The sequence below is a fragment of the Protopterus annectens genome, chromosome 8.part0, assembly GCF_019279795.1.
Source record: "Protopterus annectens isolate FY-2018-M chromosome 8.part0, PAN1.0, whole genome shotgun sequence".
In the NCBI taxonomy this organism is placed as follows: domain Eukaryota; kingdom Metazoa; phylum Chordata; order Ceratodontiformes; family Protopteridae; genus Protopterus; species Protopterus annectens.
The window spans coordinates 1,899,979,481-1,900,002,364 of record NC_056741.1 but is presented as its reverse complement, the minus strand read 5'-3'; the positions used below and the strand labels follow the sequence as shown (position 1 = coordinate 1,900,002,364).

At 43.3% G+C, this 22,884-nt stretch overlaps 1 protein-coding gene across 2 annotated transcripts in view; it reads left to right on the top strand.

The window, feature by feature from the left end:
• RSPRY1 (ring finger and SPRY domain containing 1) overlaps nucleotides 1-22,884 on the top strand; it is a 1,565,455-nt gene that overhangs the window by 1,040,011 nt on the left and 502,560 nt on the right. For both annotated transcript variants that reach the window (XM_044081400.1, XM_044081401.1), the window contains exon 11: nucleotides 9,487-9,598. In XM_044081400.1, the coding sequence (XP_043937335.1) occupies nucleotides 9,487-9,598 (112 nt within the window). The remainder of the gene's footprint in view (nucleotides 1-9,486; nucleotides 9,599-22,884) is intronic.

Genomic DNA, 22,884 nt, shown 5'->3' with positions numbered 1-22,884 from the left:
AGGTTGAATTATACTATGCTGTTGGATCAACCGACGACCGCAATACCGAAAAAACGCAAGGACAAGGATAAAGACAGGCATCTGAGGTCCAAAACCGACGACGAAACCTCTTCAAGGCCAGTCGCTGGTTCTCAGTGAGGCGCTTTCGCAGCCCCTGACCCCCGCTACCACAGAGCCACAGGCCGCCTCCAACTCCCACGTGGAGACAGCTAGGCCTCTGGATACTCAAGGTATTGGTGCTACGGAAACTAATCCCTCAGATGGGTCCGGAGCCGCTGAGCAGGCATTGGCTTCTGAGGGTGATTTCAGACCTTCACAACTTAACATTAAAACAACAGCCAAGACAAAAGTACCATTAAAGACAAAGAAACAAGTGCAGCATTCTCCTGGACATTCCTCCATGCCTAAGAAACTTGGACAAAACAAAAGCTTTCAGGAAAACTGAGCAACTGTAGCATATGCTGCAGGATCACAGGGCAAGGCTATCTCAAATTAGACTATATCCAAATGGATAGGACACTGTATTCGTTACTGCTACACACGGCATGGAAAATCAGTCCCAAATAACATTAGGCCACATTCCACCAGGGCAACAGCCACTTCAACAGTCTTTCTCAGAGGAGTACCTACCAAGGAAATTTTGGAGGCTGCAACTTGGAGTTCAGTGCACACCTTTACCAAGCATTACCACCTGCCTCTTTACTCTAAATCCAGAGCAGGATTTGCCACTGCAGTTCTGCAGGGCCTCATAGCCAATCCTAACTCTTTATAGACCAGCCACCCAACCTTAGCTTTGGGATTCTACCCAAGTGTAATGACTGCAGCAGTGTAACACGATGAACATAGTACAGTTTTGTACCTACCATAAATGTAGATGTTCAAGTGTTCACACTGCTGCAGTCCAGGTTACCCTCCCTCCATCCCCTCTGAACTAGCTGGACTTATCTATGCCTTTCTGTCCTATACAATCTTTGTGGTGTATTTGCTTGTAACTGAAGGTATTGTTTTTATTGCATATGTATAATTTTTATTAGCAATATGTATTGCCTTCCTGCTTGGGGGCACCTGACATCTAGGGCAAGAAAAACTGAAGAAAATGGTGTCGGATGCATCTTATATACCCCTGGCACACTGACGTCAGGGAAGAAGCGACAGCAACCGAAGCCGGACCAAGACTTTGGAACTCTGGCCGACTACCTGATGGCAGGATAACCCAAGTGTAATGACTGCAGCAGTGTGAACACTCGAACATCTACATTTATGGTAGGTACAAAACTGTACTTTATGGATGAGGAGAGTGTTAGGGTCCTTGATGATAAACCAGTTGTGGTTTATAAAAAAGACACCTGCTTTAAGGGCCTTTTGGAAAAGAACTCAAGGTTTTTAAAAAATGCGGGTTGCTTTAAATGTGGTATGTGTGCTTACTGCCCATCTATTGTGGACAGAGGGGAGATCTTTATTAAGAACTACAGGTTTATTTACCCAAAGAAAAGGTATTACTGTTTTTCAAAAGGGGTAGTGTATGTTGCTTTGTGTGATTCGTGATGGATTTTATGTGGGTAAAACTAAGAGGGCCCTCAAGCAAAGGGTTTATGAACATGGCTATGAAATTAGACAGAAAAGCAAAAATGCGTTGTACAAGTATATAGAGATGTTCCATTTGCACAAGTTTAAGTTTTGTGCCATTGATCATGCTGACCTGGGTTCAAGGGGTGGACCACTAGAAGAGTTTTTGGTACTTCTTGAATTAAAGTGGCAAATTAAATATAATGTCAATAAAAATCCTGGGCTTAATGAGAGAGTTAGTATCATGGTTCTACTGAAACTGAAGTCTTTGTATTTTTTATGACTGATTACCAACTTAAAAGGAGTGGTTTTGTGTTGTGGTTCCTTTAAAATGTGTTTTACCTTGTCATTTCATTCATTGTTATTTTCCTGGGGGAAATGATGTAATTAATTTGCAGGGTGGGATGGGTTATTTAAGCAGTGTTTTGCACTTTGTGTTTGTATTCTGATAAAGTCAGTGGAGTCTGACGAAAGCACTTAATTGAATAAAGAAGAGTTTTCCTTTTATCTGGACCTGTGGTATTGTTGGCTGCCTACTTCGTTATCTGTTTTTCTGCAGTTTGTCTTGGTCTTTTGGCCGTTTTTGGTTACTCATGGAAGGAGGAGAGCCTATCAGTTCCACAGCTGGTATGGACATGGAGACTTTGACACAGGCACTAGCTTCTTTATCGGCTTCAGTTAAAGACTTACAAGCTAAATTTGATAAGTTGGTGCCTTTGCAAACTAATACAGCTGGTATCAGCATTTGCTTCCGATTTGGGGGGGTGGCAGGGTGTTCGCAACCTTATGAGCCCTCGCTTATTACCCCTGCACAGAGGGAGCATTCCCATGGTAATGAATTGCAGGGGAGGAGCCATAGTTTGACTTCCACGTCTGGTAGCGTGAGAGCTGCACAACAAGGCAGACCCTGAAATGGCGGTGTGGGTGCTGCGTTCTTTTCCAAGGAGTAGTGACTCAAGAACGAAGTACAGTTATGTGACTGTGCTGATAGACCTGATGATATTGCTGGGTCTTTGGACTCGCAACTCAGGTCATTTCAGGACTTTTATTTTTAAATATAAAAAGCTTCAACTGGAAAGCTCCTATTTGCAGGGGTGTGTTAACCGAGAGCAAGTGCCTGAAGGGTTGAGACTTTGGAAATACCCGACGGGACTTAATAAAAATTCGCAGTTACACACGGACCTTACTTATTTTTTCAACAGGCAAGGTTGTGAACTGTTAAAAATACTTATTAGTGACAATAATAGAAAAATGCCTATGCTTTTAAGAGATATTGACAAAGTTGAAGTTAGTATTAAGAACGATTTGTTATATGAGAGTTTCAAAAATGATTTTTTTAATGTTTTTAAGATTGTTGACAAGGGGTTGACTGATTTAAGAGCTAGAACACAGCATAAGCTGTTAAGAGATAAATGGGACTACGACGCTGGCAGAGCATACCCCGACCCCCCCAGAAGGGCAACAAGTCCATTATTTTGATAGAGTCCCTGTGGAATATGATGAAGCTCATGAGGAGATTTTGGAGGTGGATGATTACCTGAATAGGGATGCCCCTTTAGATCCTCCACAAATGAGGAGATCTGAGAGAATTCGGAACCAGAAGGAGATGGGGCCTGGCAATTTCAGGTATGGGCAGAACAACTACCAAAACCAGTGGAGGGGGATGAGGGGAGCTCAGAACAGATGATTGAAATGATCAAAAACTTGGATGGCGATTTTACAGTTTATAACTATAGCCATGTTCATGTTGATTTTAATTGGGCTAATTTATTTTCAAAAGGTTTTAACTTTGTTCCAGCTAGGAACATTAACTTGGTTGACACTATCTTAAACTTAAAAAAACGTTTTTGTAGGAAGCTTAACTTGGCTTTGTAATTCAAGAACAGCAACCAAACAGTGGTTTCACACTTACCTCACAGGCCCAGTACATTTATTCCACTGGTGCACCCTCTTACTTCAGTTTTTGAAGCTTTTCTGTGAAAATGAAATTAGGGAACTTCTCATACAGCAGAAACGAACCTTGGTCAGTAACTTAAACCACCAGGAATGGTCATTTCTCCAAGATGTTATTAGTAACCCGGAGATTAGGTTAATGAAACCTGACAAGGGTGTGGGTCTCGTTATTATGAACACTTCTGACTATGATAGAGAAATATTTGATTTGCTATATAGCGATACATATGTCCAAACCTCGGTGAATGAAATTAATATATCTTACAGAAACATTGACCTTACCTTGGATGAATTATTACTTAATGGACAAATCAGTTTAGATATTCATAGTCTTCTAGAACAGAGGTCCCCAAGCATCCCTATTATTTTCTATCCTTCCAGTGGGTAAACCTCTCGGTCAGTGCATTTCCCCTCTACCACTCATTTCAAGGGTACTGTCCAAAATAAGGGAGGAAAAACCAAGGACAATCCTGATCACCCCAGACTGGCTACGCCAGCACTGGGTACCCACTGCTGAACAGCCTGTCACCCCTGCCAACGTGGCACCTACCTCAGATCCCAACATTCCTGACCCAGAGGAATGGAGAATTCATGCATCCCCAATTGCAGACCTGCAGCCTGGCTTATTCCCTGACCTTTTTTCAAGCTGCCAGTCTAAGCAAATAAGTTCTAGATGTTATACGTGAGGCCAGACGTCCCAGCACTAGAAAGTCTTATGCTGACAAGTGGAAAAGGTTTTGCACCTGGATCCAGGCTAAGGGAGCCAGAACGGCACAGCCCTCCCTACCTCTTATCCTGGATTACCTGGCAGACCTACTACACAGGGGTCTATCCTTCTCTTCTATTAAAATTCATGCTTCTGCCATCTCTGCTCATTTCAGCACAGTCACCTCTTTTCTCACACCCTCTCATCAAACAGTTCCTAAGAGGGCAAACAACTTGAGGCCACCCAGAAGAGCTCCTACCCCAGCTTGGGACCTAAGCTTTGTGCTGGAAAAGCTCAGCCTGCCCCCTTTGAACCTGCAGTTTCAGCAAAGTTAAAATTTCTCTCTTGGAAGACAGCCTTGCTTCTGGACATCACTTTAGCTAGAAGAGTATCATAGCTACAAGCCCTTCATCATTTTCCACGCTGATAGGGTCTCCCTCAGGACTAACCCATCCTTCATGCCAAAAGTGGGATCCAGTGTGGCTCTCAACCAATCCATTCATTTGCCCACCTTTTTCCCTAACCCACAGAACAAAGTGGAAAGGATTCTGCACTCTCTAGATGTGCACAGACAGCATAGATTCTACCTAGACAGGACTAAATCTTTTAGAAACACTGATCAATTGCTAGTCAGCTTCGTTGCAGGAGCAGAGGGCAAGGCCATATCCAAACAAACAGTTTCCAAATGGATAGCACACTGCATCCATTTCTGCTCCAAACAGCATGGGAAACCTTCCCCCAAGGGGATCAGGACACATTCCACCAGAGCAACCTCCACCTCTGCAGCTTTCCTCAGAGGGGTCCCACCAGGGACATCCTGGAGGCTGCAATGTGGACATCTGTTCATACCATACCTTCACCAAGCATTACCACCTGCTTATCTTCTCCAAATCCAGGGCAGGCTTTGCCACCGCAGTCTTGCAGGGCATCCTAGCCAGCCCCCCGTCTTCTTGACTGCCTCCACCCTTTTCTTCAGCTTTGGGAATCAACCCAGATGTGATGACTGCAACAGTGAAACACGAAGAACATAGTACAGTTGTGTACACTTACCATAAATGTAGATGTTTGAGTGTATTGACTGTTGCAGTCCTGGTTTCCCTCCCTCCATCCCCCTTGTCTCTCTCTCTCTCTCTCTCTCTGTCCTTACAAGGATTTTTTGGTATTACTTTCTACTGGTGGTGTTCTTCCACCATAACCTAGCTCCCTCTTGGGGGCTCTTGACAGTGCAAGAAAAACTGATGTAACAGTGTCGGCTGCCTTAATTTATATCACTGACGACCTGACGTCAATCCTGGGGCGATGGCAAGCGAAGCAGAAATACTACCCCTCTGGTATTCGGGCCTACTGAGGGCTACCCTGGTAGGGATAACCCAGATGTGATGACTGCAACAGTGAATACACTCGAACATCTGCATTTGTGGTAAGTCTACATAACTGTACTTTCTCTTGGCAAACTATAATAGGAGAATGCTTCAGTGGCTACTTGCATATCAATGGTCAGTACCTCATTAACCTGTGTCAGATCAGTTTTCACCTCGGACCTTTGCAGAAAAGGTTTAGCTTGGAGGCTGCACTTGAAAGAAATTCCTCGGGATGGACCTTTTGGCCTCTCCACAGCCCAAAATTGTGGTGTCCACTGATGCCTTCCAGTGGGACGAATGGGCATTATCTGGGCTACACACTCCATGGTTCCCTATGAAGGCCAATTTACATCTCAACGTTCTGACGAAAGCAGTGCCTTTAGTGTTGCAATCCTTTCAGACTACTCTCCCTTTGGGAATAATTGTGATTCATTCAGATAATATGTCAGTGGTTTGGTACATCAACAAACAGGAGGGACAAAATCTTAACCCCTTTGCGAGAAGCACTCAGATTGTGACAGTGGGCGATTTCTCCCAACCAATTTATGATTGGAGGCAAATTGAGTAGGTTTATTCTTCTGTCTCACGAGTGGCCTCTCAATCCAAACATGATGAAAAGGATATCTTCGTCGAAGGAGCACTCCTTCCTGCATTCATTTTCCTTCACATTGGAACTCCAAATGCAGCAACTACCTTGCTTTGGCCCCGACCCTACCCCTGAGGAGTCACTGAGGGATCCTTTTTTATACACTTGGCCCCTGGGATTTCTATACACTTTCCTCCATTTCCCCTTAATTTCTACAGAAAGCAATTCAATTGAGGAGTAAAGTAATAATCATTGCTCCTTATTGGTCACAACAAATATGGTTTTCCACTTTTTCGGATGTAAAAATCATGAAATTTGGACGTAGCTCCAGACCTTCTGTCCATCCAGACAGTTTGATTCAAGCGAACATTCTGAACCTCAACCCGACTGCTTGATTTCCCAATTCCTGTCATTGCCAGACAGACTAATCTTTCCTCCCAAGTACGTCATATTCTGTTAGCTTCCCATGAGCCATCCACACGTAAACTCTACATTAGCAAGACGAAGAAATTTCACCTTGTGGACTTCAGAAGGGGACATTAACTCCTTCTTAGTTATATTAACAAATTCAAGACTTTTTAGCTTTCATTTTCATCACAGAAGCTTCTCCTTCAGTTTTTAAAGTCCAGCTACCAGTCATTTCCAACTTTCATAATGGTTTGGAGAAATGTTCTTTGTTTTCTTACAGACCTTGCACAGCCCTTTCTTGAGGAACACTGTTTAGACCTCCCTATAAGAATCCTGCATCACCTTGGATTCTCAGTTTGGTCTTACAAGCATTTGTACGACTACCCTTCCAACCATTTGCTTACTTGAGATAAAAAAACTTGCATCCTGGTTAAGTTTTATTTTTCTTAGTGGCAATGGCTTCAGCCAAAGAAATTCCAAAAATATAAATCTTATTACGTAAACCTCCATTCCCCGTTTTTCCAAAAAAGATAGTCTCCTTAAGGATAAACCCTTCCTTTCCACCTAAGGCAGGGGTCTGCAAACTTCACTATCAAAAGAGCCATTTTGGCATTTCTCCTACCAAGTAAAATTCATCTGGAGCCACAAAGCATATTTGACCCATAAAATTAATATATAAAAGAACTAAGTTTATAAGAGCAATATTTAAAATCCGTTCCTATTTTTGTTCCTTTGTTGAGATTTTTATTGGGATTGCACGATTGTTGTCAGTGTATATGTGTGTGTGTGTGTGTGTCATACCTTTCATCCTCTTAGAACAAGAAATCTGGGCAAAGCCATAAATAATGGGGGAGACAAAGGCCCAAAAATAGGGACACTTTTTAAATATTGCTCTTACAAAATTAGAAAGTTGATAGAACAGGTTTTGCATTAGCATGAATTTTCTGAAGGGTATGAAGTCTGAAGCTCAAATGTCTATCTATATTTTCTGACTTCAGCTCTAAACAATTTGTCAGTGATTTGCCAGAAAACCACAATTTTATGAGAAACTGACCAAAAATATGAGGCAAAAATCAGGACATTCTGCGAAAATCTGTACAGTTGACCGGTAACTGTGTGTCTGTGTGTCTGTGTGTGTGTTTGTTTGTGGAAATTGCATGTTAACAGAAACAGTGTTAGTCAAGCAAGTTTATAAGAGCAATATTTAAAATGTGTCACTATTTTTCTTCCTTTGCCCCCCCCCCCCCCCCTTTACTTGTAGCTGTGCCCAGATTTCTTATGGTTAAGAGTTTGAGAGATATGGTGGAGAGGTACGGAAACCTTTCAGGAGATGCTGATGCTGCCAAGGAATTGCTCAATCACTGTGTGTGTGTGTGTGTGTGTGTGTGTGTGTGTGTGTGTGTGTGTGTGTGTGTGTGTGCATGGAATCCATGGTAAAAGAAACCATATTATTCTAGCAAGTTTCTAAGTTTATAAGAGCAATAATTAAAATCCATCACTTGATCGCTCTCATTGTGTGTGTGTGTTGTGGTGCAGAGTGACCGTTATTTTTCAAAGCTACAGGGAGCCACTGCAGAGGGGTGGAAGAGCCACATGTGGCTCCAGAGCCACAGGTTGCATACCCCTGACCTAAGGCAATGTGGGATACAAGTATAAAATCATACCATCAATTTGCCAGTCTTCTTTTCCAGCCTTTCAAATAAAAGTAAATACTGTTTACATTTATTAGATTTTCACAGACGGTTACACTTGTATCTACATAGAACAAGGTTACCTTAGCTAGATGGCTCAAAATTTGTATTTCGTTTGTCTAGCACAGAAACAAAATTATTTTGTCTGTTTCTATAAATGCTCATTCTGCGAAAGCTGTGACAACTTCCGGAGTTTGCCATTCTTTAGTTTCAGTGGATGATATATGTGCAGCAACAACCTGGACTACTCCTCACACCTTCACCACCTGTCTCAATTTGGATTTGGTGTACAGATGAAGAGACCCATTTGGTGGAATGTCGCTCAAGAATATAATTCCGTGAAATCCTGCCAAGATCAAAAGTAGCTAGGGACTGTGCCCCATCAGTCAAAGATAAATGAAGAATGGCAACATCAGATAAAGAAGTTACGTACTTACCATAATGTTTGTGTTATCCATCTTCATTTATCCTTGATCCCCCCCCCCCACTCCTTCCCCCTGCCCTGGCAATTTTTGCCGTATTGGGCAATTTGAATATATTATTACTGATTGTTTATAGCGGTTACAGATATAGCCTCTATGAAGGCATTATGTCTGTCATTCTGTTTTTCTGCAAACTCTATCTGAGGTAATGAGGAGAGAGCCATTGTGGTTAGGACTTAAAGCTTGAGAGTTTTAGGTTACTGCAAGCTATAGTAACGGCTCAATCAGTTCTGATAATCGGAACCAAACCCATCAGTCAAGGATAAATGAAGATGGACAACACAGATGGAACATTATAGTGAGTACATAATTTCTTTTTCGCCATCATGATAGATGTGCAGAGTCAAGCCCATTTTACTTCATGACCTAATCCTCCTTCCCCTCCCATTTTTGATTAAATGTGAAAGTTGCTCTGAAGAGTCTTTGCTTCCAGTCTTAGCTTCATCTTTTCCCTGTCTTCAGCCTTTGTAATGCAAACAAAGATATGGTGATATGTCTTTCCATATATGGAATAATGGGAAAATTGATTGAGTTAAGTGGTCTGAGAAAGTTTTAAATGCTTAGTAGTCTGAGTCTTACCTGCCTCATGTCTTAGAGACAGAGAGAAATGTCCTATATGTCAATTATTATGGTAAGTACATAACTCTCATTTCAATTCCTTTAGCTGAAATTTAATAAACAAACACCCCATATTCTATTAGTATGTTTTTTCTTTACACATCATGTCTTACAGGAGGGCTATGGCATCGGCGATGATGAGTACTCTTGTGCATATGATGGCTGCCGGCAGCTTATTTGGTATAATGCAAGAAGTAAACCACATTGCCACCCTTGCTGGAAAGAAGGTATGCAAGGCAAATGACCAGTATTCATTTTGATATTGTTATACAGTAGACTTTTTCAAGATACATTATTCCTGTGTTTTCAATATGTGCTATAGTACTTTTTATTCCAAGCTGATAACTGATAGTAACAGTTCTTCAAAGACTAAATATCAGATTAGGCATCTTCCTTTAACCAAGTACTGTGGTTAGATCATAATGTAATGAGTAAGTTTTTATGTGATTTTTTTCTTATAGGGTTTTCATGTTCATGTCTACTTAACTGTCAGCCCCACCTCCATTAAGCCATTCATTTCCAGTACCCACAATACTTTGCTTTCTACTGAGTCATGATTGTGGGAGTAGTACTGAATATTTACAATCCCCCCCAGTACTTAACACCCATTAGATGTGCCCAGCTGGGCGAAGAGTTCCAGACCTGATGCAGGGTAGAAGCTTTGTTTACATAGCTGTGAAGGAGTTTTCCCTTCACCATTAATAATTTTGTTTCTGTTATGTCCCCTAACTTTCTCCCCAGTGGCTGACATGAACTCTTTCGGTCTTCGATAATATGAAATTTCGTGATTTGAAAGTAGATCAATAAATATATAAATAAATATATAATGTGTGTGTGTGTATATATATGTACATGTGTGTGTTTTTTTTATATATATATATATATATATATATATATATATATATATATATATATATATATATATATATATATATATATATATATAATATGAATCTACTTAGTTTCATAGAGCAGTCCAGGTGTCGAATGCAAAAGGTCAACAAACCGAATGTCAACGCGTTACCATACACATGCCAAAACTTAACCTCAATACATGCAAAAAATAACATCCACACAGTAACCCCCCACCCCCCTGCTAATTATATATCCTAACTCCAAGATCTGTCAGTCCCAGGGAAAAGGGAATATTCCCCTACTGTGGGATTGTTGATCTCACACACCTGTCAACCATTTGCATATATTGACCAAATGCAGTCAGTCAAACAGATGTCTGCAAACCAGCATTTAGAGCAAAAAAAGGGCACCCATATATGTCTCTGTGTGTGTGTGTGTGTGTGTGTGTGTGTGTGTGTGTGTGTGTGTATGTATACATGCATAACATTTATAAAATTATAGTTAATTGTATCGTTGACCTAGTACTTTGGCTTTCACATAATTGACCACAGATTGTTGAAACTCATAAAATCAGAAGAAAAGAAAAACAACATCACATCCCCCCATACCTCCCTCTAGTTATGATTCCAGGATCTCACAGCAGTGTAGAAAGGGCAAAACCTCACTATCAAGCCAAAATATTAGCTTTTTCAGTAAAAGTTCATTTTGATGAAAAAATGCACTTAACATTAACAAAACATTCAAAGTAATAAATGTGCACTTAGACCATCCAATGGTTTTGTGTGTGTGTGCGTGTTTTATATTATATATATTTATATATATATATTATATTATATATATATATATATATATATATATATATATATATATATATATATATATAATAAATGGTTAGTGCAGCTGTAAGTATGTATACATGAACAAGAGAAAAGATCATTAGCACCACTCTTGCTAGAACAGTGGAATACAAATATCTTCATGTAATTGACTACATGGGTATGCATTCCACCTGTATATGTCAGCCTTCAAAGTGGCAGAAACTGCACTAAAATACTTGTACTGTGTAATGCGTTTCCATATACTTTGGTGTGCACTTGCGTAGTACATCACCAGTCCATCTTTGGGCGACTGTTACCAGAGGGAGGAGATGGAAGGAAAATAATTTCTTAGTTGTGTTCTTTAAAAATATTTTTTTAATGTCATGCCATTGTATAGTAGCAGTAAGTCACAGCTGGGATTGGGTAATGCAGGTTTACCCAAGGCTGGCCTTGTTCAGTCACTTTGGCTTTGTCCTTGTGACAAACCACATCCAAGCATGGATACACCCTGCATTACTCATCTTATAGTGCCTGCATATTTAAACTGTTTCTTACTGAAATTGGTACACCTTGTTTGCTGTAGCATAGACTAGATCCAGGCCTGCTGAATCTAGCTTTGTTTGTATGCTTGTTGTTTGTTTGCTTGTTATTTCCCTGAAATGCTAATTCCGCCTAAAACACGGCTTTTCAGCGCTTCTGTGGATCCCTAGTGATATCTGCATTGCTTACTGTACTTATTTCCTTGTTTCACTTGAAAGAAAGTTACTGTTTGTCGTTTTTGCATTTAAGTTACCTGTAACACATTGCATTTAAGTTACCTGGCACTTGCTCACTAAGTCAGCACTAAAAAATTAAAAGCACTACACCCTCACAAACTCCCCTTGAGTACCTTGTTCCCCATTGGCCCTTTTTTTCAATTATAAAGGAATTCCCAATACTATTCTAGCATGTCCAAAGCTCAGTTGTCAATCTCCTCTCCGGTCCAGCTGGTGAATCTGGAATCTTGAGGCAATGTTACAACTGCCTCATGTACACAGACAACCCTCTCCTCCTCCCAACAAATTCCAACACATGTGAGAGATGCAACCATATAACCAAACTGGAGGCTAAGCTCTCTCAACTCAGTACTGGCGTAACCAGTCAGGAGGAGAAGGAAACCACACTCACTTCTATTCCAGTCTCACATAGACCTACCACGACAGCAAACCAAACACATAAACACACAAAAACATACTCGTAGGCTCTAAATAAAAAAATCTGCCTAAGCAGCAGAGACCTCCAAAACAGACACCCAAGCAACCGCTAACCCAAAACAAAACACGTGCAACACATAGCTCACAAAGCCAGTGTGCCGAACAGTCACAGCCCTTAAGGCTAAACAACACACCTGATACACTTGTAATAGGTGACTGTATTGTCAGGCACACTGACGTCCCGCTCACCAGACTGAACAAGGAGAAGGTCACGGTGAGCTGCCTGTCGGGCGCTAGGATCCGCCACATAACACAAGCACTCAGGTCACTCCAAGGCAAGTACAAATATGACTCAGTCATTGTCCATGCTGGTGTGAATGACCTGAGACGTACCTCCCTGGACTACATGAAAAGAGACATAGAGGAGCTCTCTGAGCATGTAGCCCAGACCGGTATGACCCTGACCTTGAGTAGCATCTTACCCTCACCAAGAATGATGCCACAATATGAAGACAAGATGATCAATTTCAACAATTAGCTTAAGTATTGGTGTCATTCAAAGGGGATCCAATGCCTGTCAGCCTGGGATGACAAGCCACGATGCTTCGCTAGGGACGGTTTGCACCTGTCACCCCTGGGCTTTCGGATATTGGAACAAACCAAAAACCGAAAAAACACAGGAACAAATGACCAGCACTCGATTCTGCAAGATACCATCAACCACCACAACGAATTTACCTAGGTTTCGTCTTTATTCAGACTTCTTCAGAATTTTCTCAAACAATTCAATCATCCAAGTTTTATAAAAGCCAAATCATGACATCATTGCTCAATTAACTAAACAATATTCATTATACTTAATTTTTAATGCTGGATGTTTTTAATGATGGATTGTGTGTGTTCAGTTCACTTTAAGTATAATGAATATTAATTAGTTAATTGAGCAATGATGTCATGATTTGGCTTTTATAAAACTTGGATGATTGAATTGTTTGAGATAATTCTGAAGAAGTCTGAATAAAGACGAAACCTAGGTAAATTCGTTGTGGTGGTTGATGGTATCTTGCAGAATCGAGTGCTGGTCATTTGTTCCTGTGTCCTTTCGGATACTGGCAAAGGCTCTTGCTACCCCCATAGTGCCTTTTTTAGGCAAGGCTCAAAAGACAAACCCACCTCCATAGGTATCACAAGGGATAAGAAACTAAGAGTAATGCTACTCAACGCCAGAAGTCTAAACCTCAAGATGCACGCACTCGAAACTCTCCTTAGCATGGAGAACATCGATATCTGTGCAATAACAGAAACCTGGTTCAAGGCTCCCGAGAGCACACCAGCACTACCAGGATGTTCATCGTGCTATGCTGCTGCAGTCATCACACTTGGGTTATCCTGCCGTCAGGCGGTCCTGCAGTCGGCCTGAATTCCAAAGCCTTAGTCCGGCGTCGGTTGTCGTCGCTTCTTCCCTGATGTCAGTGCGGCAGGGGTATAAAAGAGGCAGCCGACGCCATTTTCTTCAGTCTTTCCTGCCGTGCGGTGCCCGAAGCAGAAGCAGTTCGCAAGTGCCGGTCGGCCAGCTCCTGAGATTTTCGAACAGAATTTCAGCCGAAGTCTTCTATAAAGCTAAGTACCCCGTTGGGGAAACTTTTCTTGCCTCAGACCAATGTCAGACAAAGTTAATAATTGTATTTCTTGTGGGAAGCAAATACCTCATAAGGATTTTCATTCTTATTGTATTCCTTGCCTAGGCCCAGACCACGACGTTTCTGGTTGTCGGTTTTGCGCAAGGTTCAATAAACGCACTATTAAGCGTTGGGCTGACACCACCCGACATTATTTTGGCAGAAAATTCAACTACATTATGTCGTCGGAACCTCTGACAACCGCTATGTTTAAAACACGCAAGGACAAAGACAGGCAACCTGGACCTAGACCAGATACCGAGGTCTCGGTTAGGCCTGCTGTCGGATTTTCGGTATTCAGTGAGGCACCTACGCAGCCACTGACTACCGCAGATTTAGAAAATACGACTACCTCTCAGTCAGAATCTACTGGGCCACTGGAGCCGGTTCCTCCTCAACTCGCGGACGCCAGCCCTGGCGGCGATCCGGAGACTATGGACAGGCCTTCGGTTTCAGAAGGCGTCTTTAAACCGACGACTCTCTCCGTTAAGTCATACGCTAAGCTTCTAAAGGTTAAGAAACCGGGTCCACAGACTCCCACACAGGCCCCTATGCCTAAAAAACAGATGCTCAAAATGGCGGAGGACCTGATTACCCTTATCAGAGGTTCCCAGCCCCCTCCTGACAAAAGGCCTATGCTGGAGGAAGATTTACCTCTTTCTGACCAGGAATCCATTTCCTCAGCAGACTCTGAGGAACAGGATTACCCCTTCCCTCTCTATGAAGACTCAGATGCTGAGGAGTCTATTCCCTCCGTCCCCCCCCCCCCCTGAAGACTTCTCTTTTGGGGAAACCCTGCACTCCCAGACTCCGTGAGTTGTTTCTTCTACCTCAGCATAGACCCCTAGCCATTCCTCCTGATGTTTATCGTGTTTCACTGTTGCAGCCATGACTGTAGGGTTCTCCCCTGCCGGCAGGCAGCCCTCGGTCGGCCAGAATCCCAAAGTCTGGGTCCGGCGTCGGCTGTTCAACCATGTTCCCTGACGTCAGAGCGCCAGGAGTACAAGGCTGACAGCTGACTCCATCTTCTCCAGTCTTTCTTGCCGTGCGGTGATAGCAGTTCGCAAGTGCCAGTCGGCTGACTCCTGACGATTTTTTCTGATATACTTCAGTCCGAAGATTTTCTTCTCCTGTCAAAGCTAAGTACCCCGTTGGGGAAACTTTTTTCTTGCTCCACACCGATGTCAGAAAAAGTTAATAATTGTATTTCATGTGGGAAGCAAATACCTCATAAGGATTTTCATTCTTACTGTATTCCTTGCTTAGGCCCTGACCACGACGTAGCTAGTTGTCGGTTTTGTGCTAGATTCAATCAACGTACAATTAAGCGAAGGTACGATTTTGCTTTTCATTACTTCGGTAGGCGCTTTAACTACAAAACGTCATCAGATACGGTTCCGGCTACCGGAGTTCACAAACGTCGCAAGGATAAAGACAGGCCTCCGAGGTCCAAATGTGATGATAGCGCACAAGCGGAGCCAGCTTCAGGTTCGGCCGTCGTCAGTGAGGTGCTTTTGCAGCCCCTGTCGTCGGCCATTTCAGAACCGACGGCCGAAACGGACTCTCATGAGGAGCCAACCGGGCCTTTAAATATTTCTGTTGCAGGACCTTCGGACAATGCTCCTTCGGATGGGTCCGGAGCCGCTGTGCAGGTACCGGCTTCCGAAGGGGTTTTCAGGCCTACTCAGCTTCTAATAAAGGCAAAGCCAAAGACAAAGGCAAAGACTCCTTCTAAATCAAAGACTACAACACAGGCCTCTTCTGAACCGGCTCCCAAGTCACAAAAACAGTTACTCAAGATGGCGAAGGATTTACTCACTATGATTAGGGGTTCACATCCCCCTCCAGATAAAAGGCCAAGGCAGGATGTTTATTATGATTCCTCTGATCAGGCTTCTGTTTCCTCAGTTTCTTCTTCTGATCAGGAATATTCTTTCCCTCCTTGTGAGGATTCTGATGCTGAAGACCATTCCTTCAGCTTCTCCCCCTGAGGATTTCTCTTTTGGGGAAACTTTGCATGAAATGAGGGAACATTTCCACTGGGAAGGACAGGAGTATTCAGAATCTAAGAAAAGACTGAGGGATTTTCTTCTTCTTCCCCAACATAGACCCCTGGCTATGATGCCTTTTCGGAGGCTAACTTAACCCCTGACTCTTTTCCTCCTGCTCCTGTTAAGCCTGATAGATATTACAGGGTTCCTGATTCCCATCAGTTTTTATACAAGAACCCTTCTGCTGACCCTGAAACCATTTCTCAGGGTCCTAAGGGAGTTAAGGCCGCTTCTGCCAAAAATCCCATTCCTACTGAAAAGGATTCTCGATCCTTAGAAAGATGGGGCAAAAAGGTGTACACTTCTGCTACTTTGTCCATTAGGGCTTTAAACTGTCAGTTTCATATGCTAAAATACCAGCAATTTCTCATGTCTGTTTTTAAACAAAAGCTTACTTCCATTTCTGCCTGTGCAGATGATAAGGAATTACATGACTTATTGCATGCCACTGAACAAGTTGGGAAGCATGGTTTACACTGTGGATTTGATGCCTTGGAGGCTTCTTGTAGGGCTGCGGCCTCTGGCACAGTCATTAGAAGGCATGCATGGCTAAAGGAACAAAATTTGCCTGAAGAAGTAAAGGCTAAATTATTGGATGCTCCTGTTCTGCATAATGTTTTGTTTGGATCAAAAGCTGAAGAGGTGATTAAAATGATTCAGGATAAGGCGAAATTCATGCAAACAGTTAAAGATTTCTTACAAGTACAGCCACCTAGATTTAGCAGGAATTGGCTTTCAAAAAATTGGTCCTTTCCCACTTCAGACAGGCCTCAGAGGGGTAGATATAGACGCTCCAGAGGAAGGCTTCAAACACAAGCTTCTTATAGACCAAGACAGTGGACTGCTTCCACCCCTAGGGGAGGAGAGGACAGGTCACAAACTCAAAGGAAACAAACTCAATGACTCCCTCTGTTGGGCTACAGGAACTTCTTGCCTGGAAGCCCCTCTCGGAGGAAAACTCTCTCTTTTTTATCAAAATTGGTCTCAAATAACCCAAGACAAGTGGGTTTTGGATGTGGTTTTAAGAGGTTACAAATTCCATTTTCATACCTTGCCAAGGCCAAGCGGATGGCCAGACCTTCCAAAACATCAATGGACGGAGGCCTTAAACCAGGTGGAAGCTCTTTTGGCTATGAATGCCATAGAACTGGTTCCACTTTCAGAGATGGGAAAAGGTTTTTACTCAAGGCTCTTTCTAGTCCCAAGGAAGCAAAACTCATGGAGACCCATTCTGGATCTGTCGGTCTTGAACACCTTTCTAGAGATTCCAAAATTCAGGATGCTTACTGTACAGCAGCTACTTCCAATGCTGTCCAAAGATGCATGGATGGTAACTTTGGATTTAAATGAGGCATATTTACACATTCCCATCAGGCAGGATCGCAGAAAATACCTCTGGTTCAAGGCCGGATCGAGGCACTTTCAATTCTCTGCGCTGCCCTTCGGATTGTCTACTGCGCCCAGGGTCTTCACCAAATGCCTAGCTCCAGTAGTAGCTTACTGCAGACTCAAGGGAATTCAAATTTACCCTTATCTGGACGATTGTCTAATTCAGGCAGACAGCAAGGATGTCTTACTCCAGCATCTAGAATTTATACAGAACCTCCTCAAGTTCCTGGGATTCTCTGTAAACATAAAAAAGTCAAATTTGACACCATCACAACAGATAACTTTTCTGGGTGCTCTTCTAAACACCACAACCCAGATGGCATTTCTGACATCCGAAAAACAATTACAGCTGGCTTCAACTTTCAGAACCTTGGCAACTTTAACTCAACTATCTACAAGGAAATTCCTGCAGGCTTTGGGTTACATGGCCTCCTGCATCCTTCTCGTACCATATGCAAGACTACACATGAGGAAAATACAGTGGTACCTAAAAAGTGTATGGTCTCAGCATTGCCACAGTTTAGACATACTGATCTCCGTCCTTCCTTGCCTTCAAAAGGAATTTCTTTGGTGGTCCAGGGCATGTGCTCTAAACAAAGGGAAACCCTTCCGTCTGCCTCCTGCCACTCAGATTCTAACCACGGACGCCTCGGATTATGCTTGGGGAGCCCATTTTCAGGGCAATTGTCTGCAGGGCCTTTGGACAAAGGATCAGAAGCACCTGCATATCAACTTAAAGGAAATGTTAGCCGTTCAGAAAGCTCTATTGGCCTTCAGGAATCTTTTACAACCAGGACAACTACTAATACGGACAGACAACACCACAGTTATGTGGTACATAAACAAGCAAGGGGGATCTCATTCCTACCCCTTTGCAGACTAGCCATGGATCTATGGAACACAGCTCTAGCTTGCAATCTGGATCTTCAAGCTCAGTTTCTACCAGGGAAACAAAACTTCCTGGCAGACAGTCTGAGCAGAAACCTTTCGGATCCACACGAGTGGATGCTGGACACCAAAATATTCAGGATGATAACAGCAGTCTGGGGATGTCCTCACATAGACCTCTTTGCATCTCATCTCAATCATCAACTACAGAATTTTTGCACCAGGACTTTCCACAGAGAAGCTTGGAAAGTAGATGCCCTGTCATTCAGTTGGAGGAACCTCTCGGGATATGCCTTTACACCTCTTCCTCTTCTTCCACGGGTTTTATTGAAGATAAAACAGGACAAGCCCAAGATGATAATCTTGCTGGCTACAAATTGGCCTCGGCAGTTTTGGTATCCAACTCTAAAAAACCTATGCCTGGAGCCCCCTTGGATTTTAGCTCAGTCTCCGAACCTTCTGTCTCAACATCAGGGTCAGGTTCTACACTCTCATGTCAGAACTCTCAGCCTGGCGGCCTGGTTAATCCAGGGCCTTTGATTTCTTCTTTCCTACCCAAGCAGGTTATGGATGTCATTTTAGAAGCCAGACGTCCTAGCACTAGAAAATCTTATGCAGGAAAATGGAAAAGATTTTGTTCCTGGATGCAGGCTCAGGATTCTGATCCTCTTCTTCCTAACATTACTTTAATTTTACTTTACTTGACAGATCTCTTACATAAGGGTCTCTCTTTCTCTTCCATTAAGATACATGCCTCTGCTATTTCTGCTCATTATAATACAGACCCTCCCATCTTTTCCCACCAGCTCATGAGACAGTTTCTCAGAGGAGCTAAGAACTTAAGACCTCCTAGAGCTCCTCCCATTCCTGCTTGGGATCTCAACTATGTTTTGGAAAAACTAACCCTGCCTCCTTTTGAGCCTGCTGCCTCTTCTGACATCAAGTTTTTATCTTGGAAGACAGCTATCCTGTTAGCCCTAACCTCTGCCAGGAGAGTTTCAGAGTTACAAGCTCTTATGGCTGTGGAACCTTATATTATTTTTCATCAAGACAGGGTATCTTTGAGGACTAATCCTACCTTCATGCTTAAGGTGGTTTCCAAAGTGGCTTTAAATCAAACTATCCACTTGCCAACCTTTTTCCCCACTCCTCAAAATAAAGGGGAAAGGATCTTACATTCCTTGGATGTACACAGACAACTACGATGTCCTTCAAGGATGCATCTGCAGTCCTTACAAATGGGTTGTCCTGTCGTCAGGCAGCCCTTCGGTCGGCCGGATTCCAAAGTCTGGGTCTGGCCTCGGCTGGTGTCGCACTTCACCCGACGTCATAGCTGCAGTTATTCGGGTATAAAGGCATCAGCCGACGCCATTTTCCTCAGTCTTTCTTGCCGCGTGGCGCCCGAAGCAGAAGCTGTTCGCAAGTGCCGGTCGGTCAGAACCAGAGATTACTACTACCGAATACTACTTCGAAGACTTCTACAAAGCTAAGTACCCCATTGGGGACTCTTTCTTGCCTCAGCTGATGTCAGAAAAAGTGAATAACTGTTTAACTTGTGGGAAACAAATACCTCATAAAGATTTCCACTCTTACTGCTTACCTTGTTTAGGCCCAGAGCACGACGTAGCAGCTTGTCAAGCCTGTGGTTCTTTTAACCGACGGACGCTTAGACGTCGGTCGGAATTTGCAGAACAGTTTTTCGGCTCTGATTTTGCTTATATTATGCCGTCGGATCCTCTGACTTCACAAATATCCAAAAAACGCAAGGAAAAGGACCGACACTCGCGGTCTGCGGTTTCGGCCGAAACCGCGGTTAAGCCAACCACGAGTGTCTCGGTTTCGGCTGAAACCGAGCAAGCGGTTCTTCCTTCAGCCGAAAACATGCCTTCTTCCGAGGCCTCTTCTAACCTGGTGGAATCGGCATCTGAAATCCAACCTGCAGTTGCAGTTTCTCAGGAATTATCTGACACTATTCCCTTGGATATTTCCACCCCTGCACGTGGAGCTGCTAGGCCTCCCGCAGCCATGTCCATTAAGGCCTTTTCCAGGGCTAAAGCAGCTAAAGCTACAAAAACTGTGCCTGTTAAGACCCCCTCTCACAGGCCCAGCTCCAGTACCCAAATGCTTTCTCTGGCAGAGGATCTAATTTCTTTAATCCGGGGATCCCAGCCTCATCCAGACAGGGCCTCTCATCCACCTCCAGAGAAGAGACCTAGAGCAGAGCCCCCTGAGCCAGTGTCCACAGATGATTCCTCTGATGATTCAGATAATACAGACCCTCCCAGAGGCTCCTTATTCCCCTTACGAAGACTCTGATGCTGAAGAGTCCATTCCTTCTGCCTCTCCACCTGAGGAATTTTCCTTTGGAGAAACCTTGCATGCTATGAGGAAACAATTTCAGTGGCAGGGCCAAGATTTCTCAGACTCCAGGAAAAGGCTTAGAACCTTTCTGCATTTACCACAACATAGGCCTTTAGCTATACCTCCAGTTCTTTCTGTTGTAGATGATGCATTTAATGATGCTTGTACTGCTCCTGATTCATTACCTTCGGCCCCTGCTAAGCCCGATAGGTTCTACAGGGTCCCGGACACACATCACCATCTATACAAGGCTCCTTTTGCAGATCCCGAGACTATCTCCCAGGGGCCTAAGGCTGTAGCAACTACCTCTACTAAAAATCCCCTGCCCTCCGAAAGGGAATCCAGGTCCTTAGAGAGATGGGGTAAAAAAGTTTACACTTCTGCTACTCTGTCAGCTAGGGCCTTGAACTGTCAATTTCATATGATCCAATATCAAGAATTTATGCTAGACCAGTTAACTAAAAAACTGTCCTCTGATGAACCTTTTGATAAGAAGTATGTTCAGGAAATGGTACATAACATTCAGCAAGTTAGTAACCATTCTTTAAAATGCGGCTATGATGCACTGGAGGCTTCCTTTAGATCAGCCATGACTGGCACAGTTATCAGAAGGCATGCATGGTTGAAAGAGCAGGCCTTACCGGACCATGTCAAATCAAAACTATTAGATGCTCCCATGGACAAGGCCAATTTATTTGGTTCTCCTGCACAACAGGTACTGAAGAAGATGGAAGAGAAGGCAAAATCTGTACAAACAGTGAAAGATTTCTTACAAGTCCAGCCTCCAAGGTTTAGCAGGAGTTGGCCCTCCAAAAACTGGTCCTTTCCAGACTCCTCTAAAGCACAGAGAGGCAGGAATAGGCGTTCAAGAGGCAGAAACCAATCCAGGGGTGCCTACAGGGGACGCCAGTGGCAGGGTAACAACCAGCGAGGCACAGACGCAGCCACCACCACTGCAACAGGACAATCACAGTGACTTGGCTCTGGCACCGCCTACCAGGGAACAACTAGAAGCACCCTTAGGCGGAAAACTAACTTTATTTTCAAAAAACTGGCATTACATCACAAGGGACAAGTGGATTTTGCAAACTATACACCACGGTTACAGGTTTCATTTCCATACTCTACCAGGAAAGAGAGGAATGCCAAACCTACCTCCGAATCAAAAAGGCAGAAGCTCTACAACAAGTAAACCAATTATTAAAGATGAGAGCTGTGGAAAAGGTACCATCTATGGAACAAGGAAAGGGATTTTACTCCAGACTCTTCCTGGTACCAAGAAAGGAGAGCAAATGGAGGCCTATTCTCGACCTGTCCGCATTAAACACATTCCTCATTGTTCCAAAATTCAAAATGCTGACTCTACAGCAGCTTCTTCCCATGCTGGGCAAGGAGTCTTGGCTGGTAACTCTAGATCTCAAGGAGGCATACCTGCACGTCCCCATACGACCAATTTGCAGAAGATACCTCAGATTTCTTGCAGGATCAGAGCATTATCAATTCTCAGCATTGCCCTTTGGCTTATCTACTGCCCAGAGTGTTCACGAAATGCCTGGCATCAGTAATTGCGCATTGCAGGCTTCAGGGAATCCAAATTTACCCCTACCTGGACGACTGCCTGATACAAGCGGACAGCAAAAACAAACTCACAGAAGACTTACAAAGAGTCATTTACCTGTTACAAGCCCTGGGATATACAGTCAATATAAAAAAGTCAAGGCTGATACCATCCCAAAGAATAACCTTTTTGGGTGCAGATCTGGACACATCAAAACAAATGGCATTCCTAACTGCACAAAAACAAGAGCAACTACCTCTCTACTTCTTGGCATTAACGAAGCAGAACCATCTAACAGCAAGAAAAGTACTGCAAGCCCTGGGCTTCATGGCATCCTGCATAATACTGGTCCCTCATGCCAGACTACATATGAGAAAGCTACAGTGGTACCTAAAGAATTTATGGTCTCAACACAAGCACAGCCTAGAAACCAAAATACCAATAATACCATGCCTGAAGCAAGAGTTCCTATGGTGGGCGCAGGCCTGTCAATCAAACACAGGATTGCCCTTCTACAGCATTCAACCAAGCCAAACCATCACGACGGACGCCTCAGACCTCGGTTGGGGGGCCCACATGCTGGACAAGTGCATACAAGGCTTATGGACTCAAGACCAGCTGCACCTGCACATAAATCTAAAGGAAATGCTGGCAGTAAAAATGGCAATCCAGACATTCAGACCATTTCTCCTAGAAGGTCAATTGATGATAAGGACAGACA